The sequence below is a fragment of the Bos indicus x Bos taurus genome, chromosome 7, assembly GCF_003369695.1.
Source record: "Bos indicus x Bos taurus breed Angus x Brahman F1 hybrid chromosome 7, Bos_hybrid_MaternalHap_v2.0, whole genome shotgun sequence".
NCBI lineage: Eukaryota > Metazoa > Chordata > Mammalia > Artiodactyla > Bovidae > Bos > Bos indicus x Bos taurus.
The window spans coordinates 93,705,687-93,721,022 of record NC_040082.1 but is presented as its reverse complement, the minus strand read 5'-3'; the positions used below and the strand labels follow the sequence as shown (position 1 = coordinate 93,721,022).

The 15,336-nt window shown below is 50.5% G+C and overlaps 1 protein-coding gene across 4 annotated transcripts in view; it reads right to left on the bottom strand.

Annotated features, from left to right (window-relative positions):
* Positions 1-15,336, bottom strand: part of FBN3 (fibrillin 3) — a 70,683-nt gene that overhangs the window by 29,239 nt on the left and 26,108 nt on the right. For all 4 annotated transcript variants that reach the window (XM_027547536.1, XM_027547539.1, XM_027547538.1 and 1 more), the window contains 14 exons: positions 14,217-14,342; positions 13,703-13,825; positions 13,407-13,532; positions 12,289-12,414; positions 10,586-10,708; positions 10,268-10,390; positions 9,447-9,572; positions 9,203-9,325; positions 8,231-8,353; positions 7,776-7,937; positions 6,755-6,823; positions 5,758-5,883; positions 957-1,082; positions 434-583 (listed from right to left, as the gene is read on the bottom strand). In XM_027547536.1, the coding sequence (XP_027403337.1) occupies positions 434-583; positions 957-1,082; positions 5,758-5,883; positions 6,755-6,823; positions 7,776-7,937; positions 8,231-8,353; positions 9,203-9,325; positions 9,447-9,572; positions 10,268-10,390; positions 10,586-10,708; positions 12,289-12,414; positions 13,407-13,532; positions 13,703-13,825; positions 14,217-14,342 (1,752 nt within the window). The remainder of the gene's footprint in view (positions 1-433; positions 584-956; positions 1,083-5,757; positions 5,884-6,754; positions 6,824-7,775; positions 7,938-8,230; positions 8,354-9,202; positions 9,326-9,446; positions 9,573-10,267; positions 10,391-10,585; positions 10,709-12,288; positions 12,415-13,406; positions 13,533-13,702; positions 13,826-14,216; positions 14,343-15,336) is intronic.

The following is a 15,336-nucleotide window of genomic DNA, read 5'->3' as shown; positions in this document are numbered from 1 at the left end:
TTCTTTTAGGGTTTTTCTCCTGCTGTCCCCTGCCTGGAACACCCTTCTTCATCCCAATCGACATTTCTGTAATCCTTTCCAGAGCTTCTGTGAGCTCGCTACTTTCCCAGTTCATGGGGCCCTGGTGTCTCTGACCACTTCTGTTTTTCGCTCTTGGCCCCACGCATTCACTGACATCCCTCCACCCCTAGATAATCTGTGAGTCTTCAAAGTTCTTTAACCCAGATGAAAGCCTTGCTGATCCACCCTGAATTCCACAAGTCTGCAAAATCAGGATGCATTGATTTTCCCCATACACTGATCGGGATGGAATTTCAACTCTTTGGCTCTAATCAAAACAACGACTCATCCAGGAGTCCTAAGTGCAGCAGGCTGCCTTAAACACTGCCCTGAAAAGGGCCAGACTGAAAGAAGGCGGGGGAGGGGCACTCACGACTGGCGGGGGTCGGGCAGGCCTCACAGGGTCTATTCCAGGCCTGGCCAATGTTGTAGGAACAGCAGCACATCTTCCGGGTCACGTTAAAGGCCAGCTCATTCTGACATGTGCTGTTGTAATGCCGGAAGCAGATGCTCTTCCTCATGTCTGCAGTTGGGTTGGGGAGAAGGATGTAGGTAAGAGACACCAGAGGAAGACAGCCAGAGAGGCAGAAGCTCATTCACAAATCCATTTGAAAACCACTGGCTTGACTTCTCTGAGGCAACACACAGAAGAGTGCCATTCACATGTTGACCTTTCTTGGGCAGTGCACAACCTGGACAACCATTCATGGCAGCCCTGAGCCTGCAGCCTTGTTCACTGCTGCCTAGCAGCATTTCAAATACACTCACCCTTCATCTCTCCCCCAACAAACATGCCTCTCCACACTCTTTCAAGGGTTGGAGACTTCCAGAAGCCCCTCCCATAGGCTAGTCCTTTTTTCACAACTACTGGTCTCTCTCATCATCATACTTCATACCCATGCAGTTATTGCCACCGTTGACTTGCAGGTATTCCACAGGGCAGACACAAGTGTAGTTCCCCAGAGTGTTATAGCAGGTTCCAGGGCCACAGATGCCTGAGTGTGCAGAGCATTCGTCGATGTCTGCAAGGGAGGGAGGAATTGTCTGTATCCAGGAATCATCTGGATAACTCCCCACCCCAGGTCTGCCAGAACCACTTTACTATGTGCTTGAGTCTAGTTTCAAGATCAGCTTCAAATGCACAGATATCTTAGTGATGTGGAAAGACACAGCATGGTGTTAGGTGGGGAAAACAGTTTACTATGATCCCTGCTCTATTAAGAAAAAAGAAAAAATATGACCTGCTGCTGCTGCTGCTAAGTCGCTTCAGTCATGTCTGACTCTATGCGACCCCATAGACGGCAGCCCACAAGGCTCCCCCGTCCCTGAGATTCTCCAGGCAAGAACACTGGAGTGGGTTGCCATTTCCTTCTCCAGTGCATGAAAGTAAAAAGTGAAAGTGAAGTTGCTCAGTCGTGTCCGACTCTTAGCGACCCCATGGACTGCAGCCCAGAGCTTACAAATGAATGATATTATCACCAAGAGTGGGGCAATCCCGTGCTTCCCAGTGTGATGCAATAGGAAGCAAGAGTCCTTCGAATAAAATATTATTGAAAGAAAAAAGTTGATTCTCAATCAGATCAATCCCCTAGTCCAGAGGCAGCAAATTTTTTCTGCAAAGCAAATTGCTGCTTAGTTGCTTAGTCGTGTCTAATCCTTTTGTGACCCCATGGAATGTAGCCCACCAGGCTCCTCTGTCCATGGGATTCTCCAGGCAAGAATACTAGAGTGGGTTGCCTTTCCTTTTCCAGGGGATCTTCTCAACCCAGGGATCAAACCCATGTCTCTTCCATCTCCTGAACTGCAGGCAGATTCTTTACCACTAAGCCACCAGGGCTTTTTTTTTTTCGCATTGTCAGGCAACAATGGTCTCTGATGAGCTTTTCACACTGCCAAGGAGCGTGTAGGCAGCCAAAGACAATGAGTAAACAAATTAGCATGCTATGCTCTAATAAAACTTGATTTATGGCCACTGAAATGTGAGTTTCATGTCATTTTCATGTGGCTCAAAATATTATTCTTCTGATTTTTTTCCAATAATTTTTAAAAATGTAAAAAGCATTCCTAATGGCCTACACAAAAACAAGCAGTAGTTTATTTCACTAGGAGTGACATTTCCAAAAATGGCAGAGGGACCCAGAGGGATGGTATGGGGAGGGAGGAGGGAGGAGGGTTCAGGAAAAAAAAAAAAAGTAATTAAATGACAGACTTTTAAAATTACTAAATAATAACCAAAAAATAAAAAAATAAAAGCTTTGGAAGGAAAATGAAAAAAAAAAATGGCAGAGTAGGGAATGTTGAAGTTCTACTCCTCCACAAAAAGCAACTACAGAGCTGGGCAAAAACTGACAAAATTAACTTTAGATGAACTCTGGGACCCAGTCAAAAACTTACAAAACCAGGGGACCTGACATAGAGGATATACTAAAGAATCCACAGAATGAAAACTATTAAAACTATAAATGAGGTCAGCACAATTGCAGCATACAAGATCAACAAAACACTGACCAAGAAATTTCAGTTGTATTTCTGCACACTATCAAAAAGTAATTACAAGTGAAATTAAGGAAATAATTCCACTTAGCATCCAAAAGGTAAAATATTTAAGAGTAAGTGCAGCCCAAGAGGTGAAAGACTTGTACGCAGAAACCTATAAAACGCTCCTAAGAAAAATTAATAAGACCTAAGTAAATGGAAAAACATCCTGTAGACATGAATTAAAAGACTCATTATTGTTAAAATGTCAATACTCCCCAAAGTGATTTATAGATTCAATGTATTCTAATCAAAATCCCAATGACTTCTCTTTTTTGGCAGAAATGGAAAAGCTGATCCTAAAACTCATATGGAATTGTAGGAAACCCCAAATAGCCAAAACAGTCTTGAGAAAAGAAAAAAAAGTTGGAGGAGTCAGGCTTCTCCATTTCTAAAACTACTTACAATGCTACAGTAATCAAAAGAGTGTGGTACTGGTATAAGGATAGACCTATAAATCAGTGGAATAGAATTTAGAGTACAGAAATAAACCCAGACATCTATAGTCAATTGATTTTCAACAACACTATTCAATGGAGAAAAAAGAGGCTTCTCAACAAATGGTGCTGGGACGATTAGATATCCACATGCAAAAGAATGAAGTTGGATCCTACCTCATACCATACACAAAAATTAACTCAAAATACAAAACTCAAATTAACTCAAAATACAAAAAAATTAATACAAAACTCAAATTAACTCAAAATACAAAAAATTAGCTCAAAATACAAAGACCTAAACAGGGGAGGTAACACATAAAACCCTTGGAAGAAAACACAGAGGTAAATCTTAAAGACCTTGTATTTAGCAATAGATTCTTAGATACGACACCAAAAGCACAAACCAAAAAGCAAACAAAAAACCCAGATAAGCTGGATTTCATAAAAATTTAAACCTATTGTGCATCAGTGACACTATCAAGAAAGTAAAACACAACCCACAGAATGGGAGAAACTCTTTGCAAATCACATAGGTGATGGGAGTCTTGTCCAGCATATATAAAGAACTCTTACAACTCAACAACAAAAAGACAAACAACCCAATTTCTAAATGGGCAAAAGGCCTGAAAGGACATTTTTTCCAAAGAAGATACACAAATGGCCAATAAGCACATGAAAAGGTACTCAACCTCATTAGTCATTAGGGGAACACAAATCAAAACCATGAGATACCACCTCACACCCACTAGGATAATATTACTTTAAATGATGGAAAATAGCAAGTGTTGATAACAAACATGGAGAAATTGGAACCCTCGTATGTTGCTGGTGAAAATGCAAAACGGTGCAGCTGCTGTGGAAAACGGTTTGGCAGTTCCTCAGAAAAGTCAAACACAGAATCACCATGTGACTTAGTGATTCTAGGAGTCAGATAAAATTTTCAACAAGGACTGGTTATAGAATTTGCCCAGCGCAAATGAAAACCCTTGTTTAAAGTATATGAAGAATTTCAAGATGGCAAGAGCAGAGCATTAAACTAAGTGGACAGGGCTGGGGAGTGGGGGCTTCGGAGTAGAGGGCCCTTGAGCCCGAAAGCTGGAAAGTACTGCAAGACTGCAGCCCTCAAGGGCACGAACTGACCCTGCAAGGCTCCACAGCCAAGGCCAACATTCAGGTTGAAATCTTTCTGCCCTGTGATAGTCAAAAAATGCAGCACACTGCCATATTTGATGACAGAAGTTTTCCCCTTTTCTTTTGATAGTCTATGGGATAGGAGAAGCAGGGAAGGATAAAATAATTTTCAAGCATTTTGGGTTCTGATTCTGGTTTGCCAGCTCCCACCTACACATACAAAGGAGCTTTCGAGCTTAGATCTCTCCCAGCCTTCACCATTTCCTTGAGTCTCTAAAGCATGAGAAAACTCTTAAGTGTCCCTTGGATAGCAAGGACCAATCAATCCTAAAGGAAATCAACCCTGAATATTCATTAGAAGGACTGATGCTGAAGCTGAAGCTCCAATACTTTGGCCACATGATGCAAAGAGCTGGCTCATTGGAAAAGACCCTAATGCTGGAAAAGACTGAGGGCAGGAAGACAAGGGGGCAACAGAGGATGAGATGGTTGGATGGCATCATTGACTCAACGGACATGAGTTTGAGCAAACTCTGGGAGATAGAGAAGGAGAGGGGAAGCCTGGCGTGCTGCAGTCCATGGGGTTGCAAAGAGTAGGACATGACTGAGTGACTGAACAACTAAAGCGTGCTGCTCAGAGTGGACAGTCTGCTGTCCTAGTGTGCTGATGCTGGGTCTGGTTGCATGCAGGTGCTCAGTTAATATTGCTGAAAAGAAAAAAAGGAATGGGTTGGTGGACAGATGGATGGATGAAGGAAGGAATTTGATACATTGTATGAAAACAGCTCAGGCTCAAGGATCAGGATGGCTGGGCCGGGACCCAGTTTCTATCACTTACTGGCTGGTTTTGTGGCTCAGACAGTAAAGAACCCACCTACAATACAGGAGACTGGGTTTGATCCCTGGGTCAGGAAGATCCCCTGGAGAAGGGAATAGTAACCCATTCCAAGTATTCTTAGCTGGAGAATCCCATGAACAGAGAGGAGCCTAGTGGGCTATAGTTGCTGAGACAGACATGACTGAATGACTAACACTTTCACTTTCACCACTCAAATGACTTAACTCCCTTAGTTTCTGAATCCGAAAAATGGGGTCATAGTAGGAACATCTCCCCCATGAGGCTGTTTTGGTAAATGAATGAATGGCAAGTGCTCAGCTCCGTGGTGATACTCAATTACAGACACCAATTAACTGTTGGTTGTTACTAAGATGCAAGAGAGGACCGTAAGACAAATGAAGCGGATGCTTAAAGGAAAGGTGTGACTGCTCTTTAGGTGTCTGTTTCCTTCCTCTCTTAGCTCTGGGCCTTGGTCAGCTTTTGCCCTGAGGAAGGGCATGGCTGCTGAGATAAACCCAGATCAATTCTGAGTGGGAAGGAGGCTGGAGGTCAGGCAATGGGGAGATGGGGAAGAAGCAATGGAGCAGAGGGTAGATCGGGGCATTCCAAGGAAGCATTCGCAGCCCTTCCAGTGGGCCCTGGGCAGCAAGGCAAGGGAGCAGACTCTGGAGTGGGGCATGTGAGCCCCCAGGCCCTGAAGAAGAGGTGAGGCTGGGCAGAAATGCAGGCAGGGAGGAGAGGGCTCAAGCTCACCCTCACAGATGCGGGTATCCTCATTGAGGTGGTAGCCGGGTGGGCACTCGCACTGGAAGCTGCCAAAGGTGTTGACACAGTTGCCCCCCTGGCACAGCCCTGGCAGCTCCTGGCATTCGTCAATGTCTGTCAGGAAGTGAGGAAGCTGTGCTTGGAAGCTATACCCAAGCAGAGTACTTGGGGGACACCCATGCTTTCCCCTGGGACCTCCTGCTTCTTTAAGGACACCCAAGAGCTGTTGGATATTTAGAGGCTGTACCCAGACTCTCCTGGGTCAATGTCACTGTGAATTCATCCTCTTTCCCTTCATTGGATCGTCCATCCTCTCATCCATCCAACTATCCTTCACAAAGCTCCCTCTTGATGGAATTCCCAATCTCATTATCCACTTTGGATAGAAGAATAGATGGATGGGTGGGTGGGTAAGCAGATGGACAGAGATGAAAAGTAGTGGATGAGGGAATAAACAACAGTGTGAATGGACAAGAACATGAGTGTGAATAAACAGGTGGGTGAGTAGGCGGATGAATAAATGAAAGGAGGAATGAGTAGGTGGATGGATGGATGTGTGGATGGATGGATATGGGAGGATAGATGTATCAATGGGCAGATAGGTGGATATGAAAAGCAGGGAACGGGTCAAATAAGCAAACGGGTCAATGGATGAAAAGAATGACTGGATGGATGGGTGGGCGGGTAGGTGAGTAGATGAATGGATTGTAGGTGAGTGGATGGATAAACGTACTTATATGCATGTATATATGGATGAATGGATGGAAGGAAGGAAAGAAGAAAGGGTGGAAGGATGGATGGGGAATGGATATATGGATGGGTGGATGGGGACTGGATAGAAGGATGAATCAACAAACCAATAGGTGGAAAAGCTGAGAGGACCTGCCCCCCACCCCAAAGTTGCCCAACTCTGCTCCTTGGTGATGGGACATGAAAGGAAGGTCAATCAGTGGGTACATGGATGGATAGTCTACCAGGAACTCACCTTCCAGGATGACAGTGATGGAATTAGGCCGGAAGCCCTCACCCCCTGGGCACAGGGTTCTGTACTCAGCTGCAAGGCAAAGAAGCTCTTGTGAGGGGCTGTGGGGTGAGGCATTTGGGCAAAGCTCAGGGGAAGCACAGGAGGGGAGGTCCCCTAAAAAGGCCTCAAGAATGGGCCTGGCATCCTGTTACCATAGAAACTACATCCCTTTACCTCCTCAGCCTCTGGAGCCTAGAAACTGGTACAATCATGGAGGATCTGGTGTCTGTGTGTGTGTGTATAAACACTTGCTCACCTTCAACATGTAAGCAGATGGATTTTGTGGCGGTAGTTGGGGGTAGGGAGGAAGGATTCTTGTGATCCAAAACCAGACTCTAATGTGACCACAAGTTTACCCCATGAAAGGAAGATCTTGCATGTACATTCACACACACATATGCCCCGGAATAGGTACACACATGCCTCCCTGCTCCACACCTGAGGACTTTGCACATGCTGTTCCCATTGCACCACACATCCTTCCCCCTACACTGCCTGGAAAACTCCTACACATTCTTCAAAACCTCATTCAAGTCCTCTCCTAGGAAGACTTCCCTTACCCACTTCCTCTCCATGGCTTCCTCTTTGGCCATCACTATGTCTCAAACAGACCCTTACAATAGTTCTACTCTCAACAGTCCAGGGACTGTTGGTTTATGGGGGGGGGCAGGGTGCAGCGGCTGTATTTCATCCTTCTCTAGGTTCCTTGCCCTAGGAATTCTCAATGTTTGTTGACTGACTGAGTGGGCAAGTAAATGTACACATACAAAGAATTTGCAGGAAGAGATGACAGAGGAGATTCTGGGGAGAGGTCGAGATGATGAACTGCTGAGAATATGCTGTGTGACCCAGGCTGAGTCCTTCTCCCTTTCTGGTTCCCAGTGTCCCTCCCTTAGCAGAGATGACCCCCTAAGCCCTAAGGGAGCCTGGACCAGGGCTAGGTCTCTGTCTTCTCCAGCCCCCACTCCACTCAGGGACTCACTGGTGTTGGCCAGCGGGCACAGCTCACAAGGGTTGCCCCAAGCCCGACCCAGGGAGCAACAGCAGGACGCCCGGGTGACGCCAACCCCGATCTCCGCACTGCAGGAAATGCCACCGTCCCCTCGATCCTGCGTGTCCAGGAAACAGTTCCCGACCCGGGTATCTAAACAGGCAGAAAGGGGTGGTTAGCAAGTGGTGGGGGAGAAATAGGGTGGGTGTGTCTGTGTGTGTGTTTGCACCTCTTGTATGTGTAACTGTGTATTACTCTATGTATGTCTGTGTGTGCATGTGTCTGTGTGCATATGTGACTCTGACCATCTGTCAGTCTAGAGCCCAAAGGCTGTATCGCAAAAGACAGGGACAATTGCTCTGGCCAAGGGCCTGTCTATCGGGAGCAGGTGGCCTCATCCAGCGCGTGGACCCCAGAACCCCACCTGCAGCAGAGTGCATACTTACCCACGCAGCCCACGCCGCTGGGATTCAGCTCAAAATCCTGCGGGCAGTTGCAGAGGTAGCTGCCAGGGGTGTTGACACACAGGCCGTTGATGCAGTTCACAGGGTCTGCACACTCATTCACATCTGTGGGGTGGGGGCAGCATCAGCAGAGATCCTCCCCCTCTCAACTCACTTCCCTCCTGCCTTTTTCCTGGGGAGTCGAATACCTGGCTGCTGGGGGCTGGTCTTAAGGACAAGGCCCCTGGGAAGAAAGCCTGATGGGACAGTAGCCTGTCCCAGGCAACCCCCTGCTTTCCTCTGCTCTTTTCTGCTTGGCCTGGAGGTTTGCCTTTGCCAGCAGAGTCCACGAGCTAACATACAAAAACCAATATTGAGGACATGTTTCAAGCTAGGGGCTGGCAGACTACAACTTGTGGGTCAAATCCGGCCCCCTATCTGTTTGTGTAAATAAAATTTTACTGGTACACAAGCACAACCATTCATTCACTTATCACCTATGTCTGTTTCTAAGCTACAGGGCAAAGACTGTATGGCTGAAAACTGAAAATATTTACTGGCTGGCCCTTCATTGAAAAAGTCTGCTGACTCCCATTTGGGATAGACAGGTGGGAGACCATTTTGATGGTTGCGGTGGAGGGAGCTCGACTTCATTGATTTACAGCATCCTTTTTTTCTTTTGGCTGCATGGCATGCAGGATGCGAGACCTTAGTTCCCCAACCAGGGATCGAACTTGTGTCCCCTGCAGTGGAAGCATGGAATCTTAACCACTGGACTGCCAGAGAAGTCTCCCTGATTCACTGGATTTATTTGGGGGATGATAAATGATGATGATGATGAAGGTTAATGGAGAGGGGCACTATTGGAGGTGGGGTCAGACAAGGACTCCCTCCACTCTGTAGAGGACATGTGAGAAGAGATCTGTGGGAATTGATGGAACAAGCCTGCCACCCTGAACCCTGCGGACCCCACACCTGTGCAGTTGCCACCACCGCGGTCCAGCTCATAGCCCTCATCGCAGATACAGCGGAACATCCCCGGCAGGTTCTCACAGCTCCCGAACACACAGATGTTCCCGAGCACACACTCATCCACATCTGAGGAGGAGTGGAGCCCAGGTGAGCACAGCCTGGTCAGCATCCCGCTCCTGCTGCCCCCAGCGCCAGCGACTCCAGGGACCCCCTGCTCTGCCCGCACCCCGGCCGCCCCAGACCTCACCCTGGCAGGCATGCTGGTCCTTGGTGGGGCTGAAGCCCATCTCGCACTCGCAGCGGTACCCGCCGGGGACATTGAGACACTGCCCATTCTCGCAAAGGGCCACATTCTCTGCACACTCGTCCCTGTCTAAAGGGACTCAAAGGAGGGGGGCTGGTGGTCAGCAGGTGAGGACCCACATGGTGGGGGCAGGCGGCCCTGATCACTCGAACCCTTCACTGTCACCTGGAGTTCTAGGGAGCTGGCAAGTAGCCCGGGGGCACTCAGACCCCGACTCAATGGGCAGGTGATTGAGTCAGAGCCAGGGAGAGGACAGGGGTCATGGTCACTCACAATCTGGGGTGGAGGGCCAACAGAAAGCAAGTATTCCTGTCCCCACACCCAGAAAACTCTACACATTTGGAGTCCAGGGGAGAAGACTGCCCCTAAGGGACTCTGGGACTTCCCTGGTGGCTCAGATGATAAAGTGTCTGCCTACAATGTGGGAGACCCAGGTTTAATCCCTGGGTTCGGAAGATCTCCTGGAGAAGAAAATGGCAACCCACTCCAGTATTCTTGCCTGGAAAATCCCATGGACAGAGAAGCCTGGTAGACTACAGTCCATGGGGTCGCAGAGTCGGGCATGACTGAGAGACTTCACTTGCACTTGCACTTTCAAGGGACTCAGGGCCTGGCCTCTGGCCCCAAGGGCTGAAGGTACATCCTTTCTGGCATCCACAGAGCAGTGAGTGGATCAGTGTGAGTCGTGGGCACCTCGGAATCCAGCCCCCTTGGCCATCCTTTCTGGACCCCTCCAGCCCTCCCATCCCACGCCCCGACCTCACCTTCACAGGAGAAGCCATCCCCAGAGAAGCCCAGGTGGCAGGCACAGCGGTAGGAGCCGGGGGCGTTGAGGCAGTCAGCTCTCGGGCTGCACCCATGCTCCTTGGAGGCGCATTCATCCAGGTCTGCAGGAGACGGAACCCAGGGTCCCCCAGGTGTGTGCGCTGGGGGGCTGTGGGGAGGCAGACCCTCCAAATCCCAACCCTGACCCTCCCCCATGGACATGCCTGAGCCCAGACACCTCTGCCCGGCTGTAGCCTGCCCACTCACCCCACCCACCTCTGCTTCTCTGTCCAGACCTCTGGCCCCCAGACACTTACCACGGCATTTGAAGCCGTCCCCAACCCAGCCTGGCTGGCAACTGCAGCTGAAACTCCCAGGGGTGTTGAGGCAGGAGGCATGACTGTCACAGCTGTGTCCCCCAAGCTGACATTCATCTACATCTGAGAGAAGAGGGACCCAGGCATAGAAGGGCAGGACCAGGAGATGGGGTGGAGGACAGAGGACCCCCCAAGAGGCCTGGGCCTAGTAGAAACAGGGCTTCAGGTACAGAGTGGGGAGACTCAGGGCAAGAGCAGGAGAAAAGACCTTCCCTAGGGTAGGACTGGGCCCAGAAATGCCCCTCACCACTGCAGGAGCTTCCACCCTCACCCAGAGCCCAAAAGGAAAACCCCCAAACTCAACAGGGCATGACTCCCAGCATGCCCCAGAAATGGTCTGAAATGGCAGCATGAGAGACTCAGGGTAGACAATAAGAGGAACTGTCCTTGGTTAGGATTCCTGGCTTTCACTAAAGGGCTTGGGTTCAATCCCTGGTTGGGGAACTAACATGGCACAGCCAAAAAAAGTCACTGTCTTAATGAAGACACTCTCCCTCTAAAGCAGGATTTCCTTCTAAACCACAGTGTCTAACCCTCAGCCAATTTTGCATCAGCCTTATCATCTCTGCGATGTTCATCAACCACCTAAGTGAGCTACCGTTCCCTGAAAGTTTTTCCTTTGTGAGAATTTTATTTGGCTGCACCGGGTCTTAGCTGTGGCATGCGAACTCTTAGTTGCAGCACGTGGGATCTAGTGCCCTGACCAGGGATCGAATCTGGGTCCCCTGCACTGGGAGCAAGGACATGGTCTTAGCCACTAGACCACCAGGGAAGTCCTCGCTAAAAGTTTCTTTACGCTGTCTCCCATTTTTACTTACTTGAATGTACTTTAGAAGAAAAACGTATAACAACGATCTCTAAGAAATCATGGTTTGGATGCTCTGTTTTCTAATGTTTGCTTCTACTATGCATTGAAATAACTACATAATGATGGCAAATAGAATTATGTTCTCCCTGCCAAGAAAGCATGTTTCAATCCTGACTCTAAGAACCTCTGAACGTGGCCTTTTTGGGAAACCAAGTCTTTGTAAATGTAACCAAATTAAAATGAGGTCCTCCTGGATTACAGGGGGTCCTAAATGCAATGACCAGTGATCTCACAAGAAGAGGAAAATTTGGACGCAGAGGGAAGAACACCCCGTGATGACAGACATGGAGACTGGAGTGATGTGTTCAAGCACTGTGGCTACCACCAGAGATGAGGAGAGAGGAATGGGCCAGTTCTCCCTCTGGGCCCCTGAGAAGGAACCAACCCTTCTGACACCCTGATCTCAGACTCTGCCCTCCAGAACCATTCTATAGAGAGGAGACATCTGTGGTTCTGAGGCACCAGGTCTGTGGTCATGAACGACTGACATGTTTGAATGTTCATCGCTGTGACACTTAAAAGCATCAGGCTTACACGCCTTAGGAACTGCTGTGGATCTAAGGGATCCAGAGTTGCCCCTGCAGAGCCATCAAGGGAGCCCCACGGGCATGTGATCAGATCCTATTTTTGCTTCAGCACGAGGGCCCACCAGTGGAAATGAGTAAGAATGAGGTCTGGCCTTGCTCTGCCCCAAGGGATGGGGTGGACCCCAAAGACCCTGAGCTGGTCCCTCAGGGGCGCCCCTCTGCGTCTGCTCCACTGACCACCAGCTCACCGGAGCAGCCCATGGCCCCCTTCCTGACGATGTAACCCAGCTGGCAGTGGCAGACAAAGGAGCCCCTGGTGTTCTCGCAGACCCCATGGAGGCAGATGTGGGGGTTCAGGTCACACTCGTCCACGTCTATGGGGTGACAGGAGAAGAAGCAGGTGAGGGTGGGGTATAGCAGCATGGCTGCGTCCCCTGCCACGCGGGTCCCCTGTCCAGGTTCTTTTTGCCCATCTTCAAGGGCAGGGAGCTCCCCTGATTCCACTACTGGTTATAGCTCCCCCATTCCACCCCTGGGCAGCTGCGAGAATTCAGTCAACATTCTATAGTTCATATTCCATGGAACACATCGGACAAACATTTCCAAAAAGATTTTACACCAATACATTAAGAAGATGCTAAGCTAAAGCTAAGGCCTGAAGGCCTTTTCAGAGCCTTTATTGCCGATGTGGATCTGCAAGAAGGGATGCAGGAGGCAGCATTTCCTACTTAACTTGGTCCCAAGCCCCTTTTGTTCAGTGTTTCCTAAGATTGCTGTGATCTGGAATGCTTAAGCTGCACTGAGCTGGACACCTATCCCTGGGAGGGTTCCCTTTTTCATATCCTTGTACTCTGGCCCCAGCTCTGCCCTGATGGAGTCACCAGTTCACATCTGCTCCCCAGGGCCTGTGCCAACCAGCCCCCACCAGAAGACGGCAGTGACCCTGGCAGAGACGACAGAGACAAGGTCCCAAAGCAGGGCTCAGAGAACACAGCGTCCTTCTATCTCATACACCTTCCTCTGCATAAACCCCTTGGTCTCTGATGATCTTATAAGGTGACTCTCAAAGCCGGGCACGCACCTGGCTGTATGTGCTGGGTACACAGTGGGTGTTTAATAAGTGTATTCAAAAGAACAAAGTTTGGGGGGGTCTCTGCTGCTGTGAACAAGATCCCGCAGGTCTCGGTGCAGGGCCTCGGGGTGCAGGTGGCCAGGAGCAGACCACCAAGAACAAACCTGCATCTCCCCTGCCCACATGTTCCGGGAACGGGCCTGGCGTCTGCGTTGCCCACCTGTCTCCTTGTGGAAGGCCTGGTGAGTGAAGTGAAGCTGCCTCCTCCACCTGTATATAGTCCCAACTCCTCACCTACACACATCCTCACGTCCAACGTGGCCACAAAGCCGTCATAGCAGAGGCAGCGGTGACCCCCTGGCATGTTGGTGCACTGGCCCCCGTCACAGATGTCCGGATTCTGCTCACATTCGTCCACATCTGGGGGACCAGGGTAGGGGTCGGGTTGCAGGTGGGAAGGGACAGAGGGGGAACCCCAGGGACACTTCTGCGGGGTCAGTGGCCTGGTTAGGGTGTGGCTGGCTTCATTTGGGCCGGGCCAGGTGGGTTCCCACATCCCAGGCCGGAGGGAGGGTGCCGCACCCACCCACCTTCACACGCCCTCCCATCGGGCATCAGAGAGTAGCCAGGTCCGCATTCGCACTGGTAGCTGCCCTTAGTGTTAACACAGTGGACGTGGCAACCACCGTTCCTGGTGCGGCATTCGTCCACATCTGCAGGAGGCAGGAAGAGGTAGGGGGCACCGCCGGAGGTAGGGCAAGGCGAGGTGGGGGGCGTGACGGAGGCGTGACAAGGCAGGAGGCGGGGCATGGCGAGGGAGGAGGCCGGGTGAGGTAGGCCGAGCTGGGGGCGTGGCAGGGGCGTGGCAAGGCGGGAGGCGGGGCATAGTGAGGGTGTGGTAAGAGGTAGGACGTGATGGGAGGCGGGGCAAGGTGGAAGTGGGAGGCTGGGCTAGGTGAGGGCCTGGCGGAGGCACATCAAGCAGGGGGCTGACTGTCGGGGCGGAGGTGGTCAAGGGTAGAGGCAGGGGCTCGGACTGAGGCCAGGAGAGACTGAAGCGGCGGCGAGGGCCGCGGCTGGGGCTGGGGGCGGGCGCGGTCTCACCCACGCAGCCTTGGCGGTCAGGTGTGCTCTGGAAGCCGGCATAGCAGGAGCACTGGAAGGCACCGATGACGTTGACACACTGGCCGTGCGGACACAGGCCGTCACTCAGGGAACACTCGTCCACGTCTACGGGGCAAACGGATGGCTGGTAAGGGCAGCAGGTGGCGGAGGGGCCCAGGAAAGGATGGGCCTGTGCCCAGCCGCCTTCTGCACAGGGACACACGCATGCACGATGATGCACTCACACTCTTGCATCTATGCCCGCCCCCCCCACCCCCCTACCCCCGCCATGGGTGTGAGTCTACATCTCACCCTGGTACAAACACATGCGTGAAGTCGTTTCAGTCATATTCAACTCTTTTCCACCCCATGGACTGCAGCCCTCCAGGCTCCTCTGTCCATGGGATTCTCCAGGCAAAAATACTGGAGTGGGCTGCCATGCCCTCCTCCAGGGGGTCTTCCTGACCCAGAGATTGAACCTGTGTCTCTTCTGTCTCCTGCATTGCAGGTGGATTCTACCGCTGAGCCACTGGGGAAGCCCAGTACAAAAGGGCACCTCACCCTGATTCACACATCCACCCAGGTGCACACTAACAAGACACCCGAAACCCACCCTTGATACACACTCACCCTCAGCAGACAGACCCACAACCTGATCCACACAGCCACATGCACACAGCTCACACAGCAGCACACCCTCACACTTATTCGCAAACAAACACAATCACCCTCAGTAGACACACATCTGCATAGCCAGATGCACACTCAGACTCACAAACACACCTCATGCCCACTCATAAACATATTTGCACACCTTGCATTGCATTGGATTTGCCCTTGTGTCACATTTTCATATCCACTCAGGTAGACTCACAAAGAACCCTTGTGTGCGTGTGTGCTAAGTCACTTCAGTTGTGTCCGACTCTGAAACCCCATGGACTGTAGCCCACCAGGCTCCTCTGTCCATGGGATTCTCCAGGCAAGAATACTGGAGTGGGTTGCAATGCCCTCCTCCAGGGGATCTTCACGACCCAGGGATCAAACCTGCATCTCCTATGTCTCCCATAGTGCAGGCAGATTCTTAATCGCTGAGCCACTGGGGAAGCCCCACCCCCTGTGT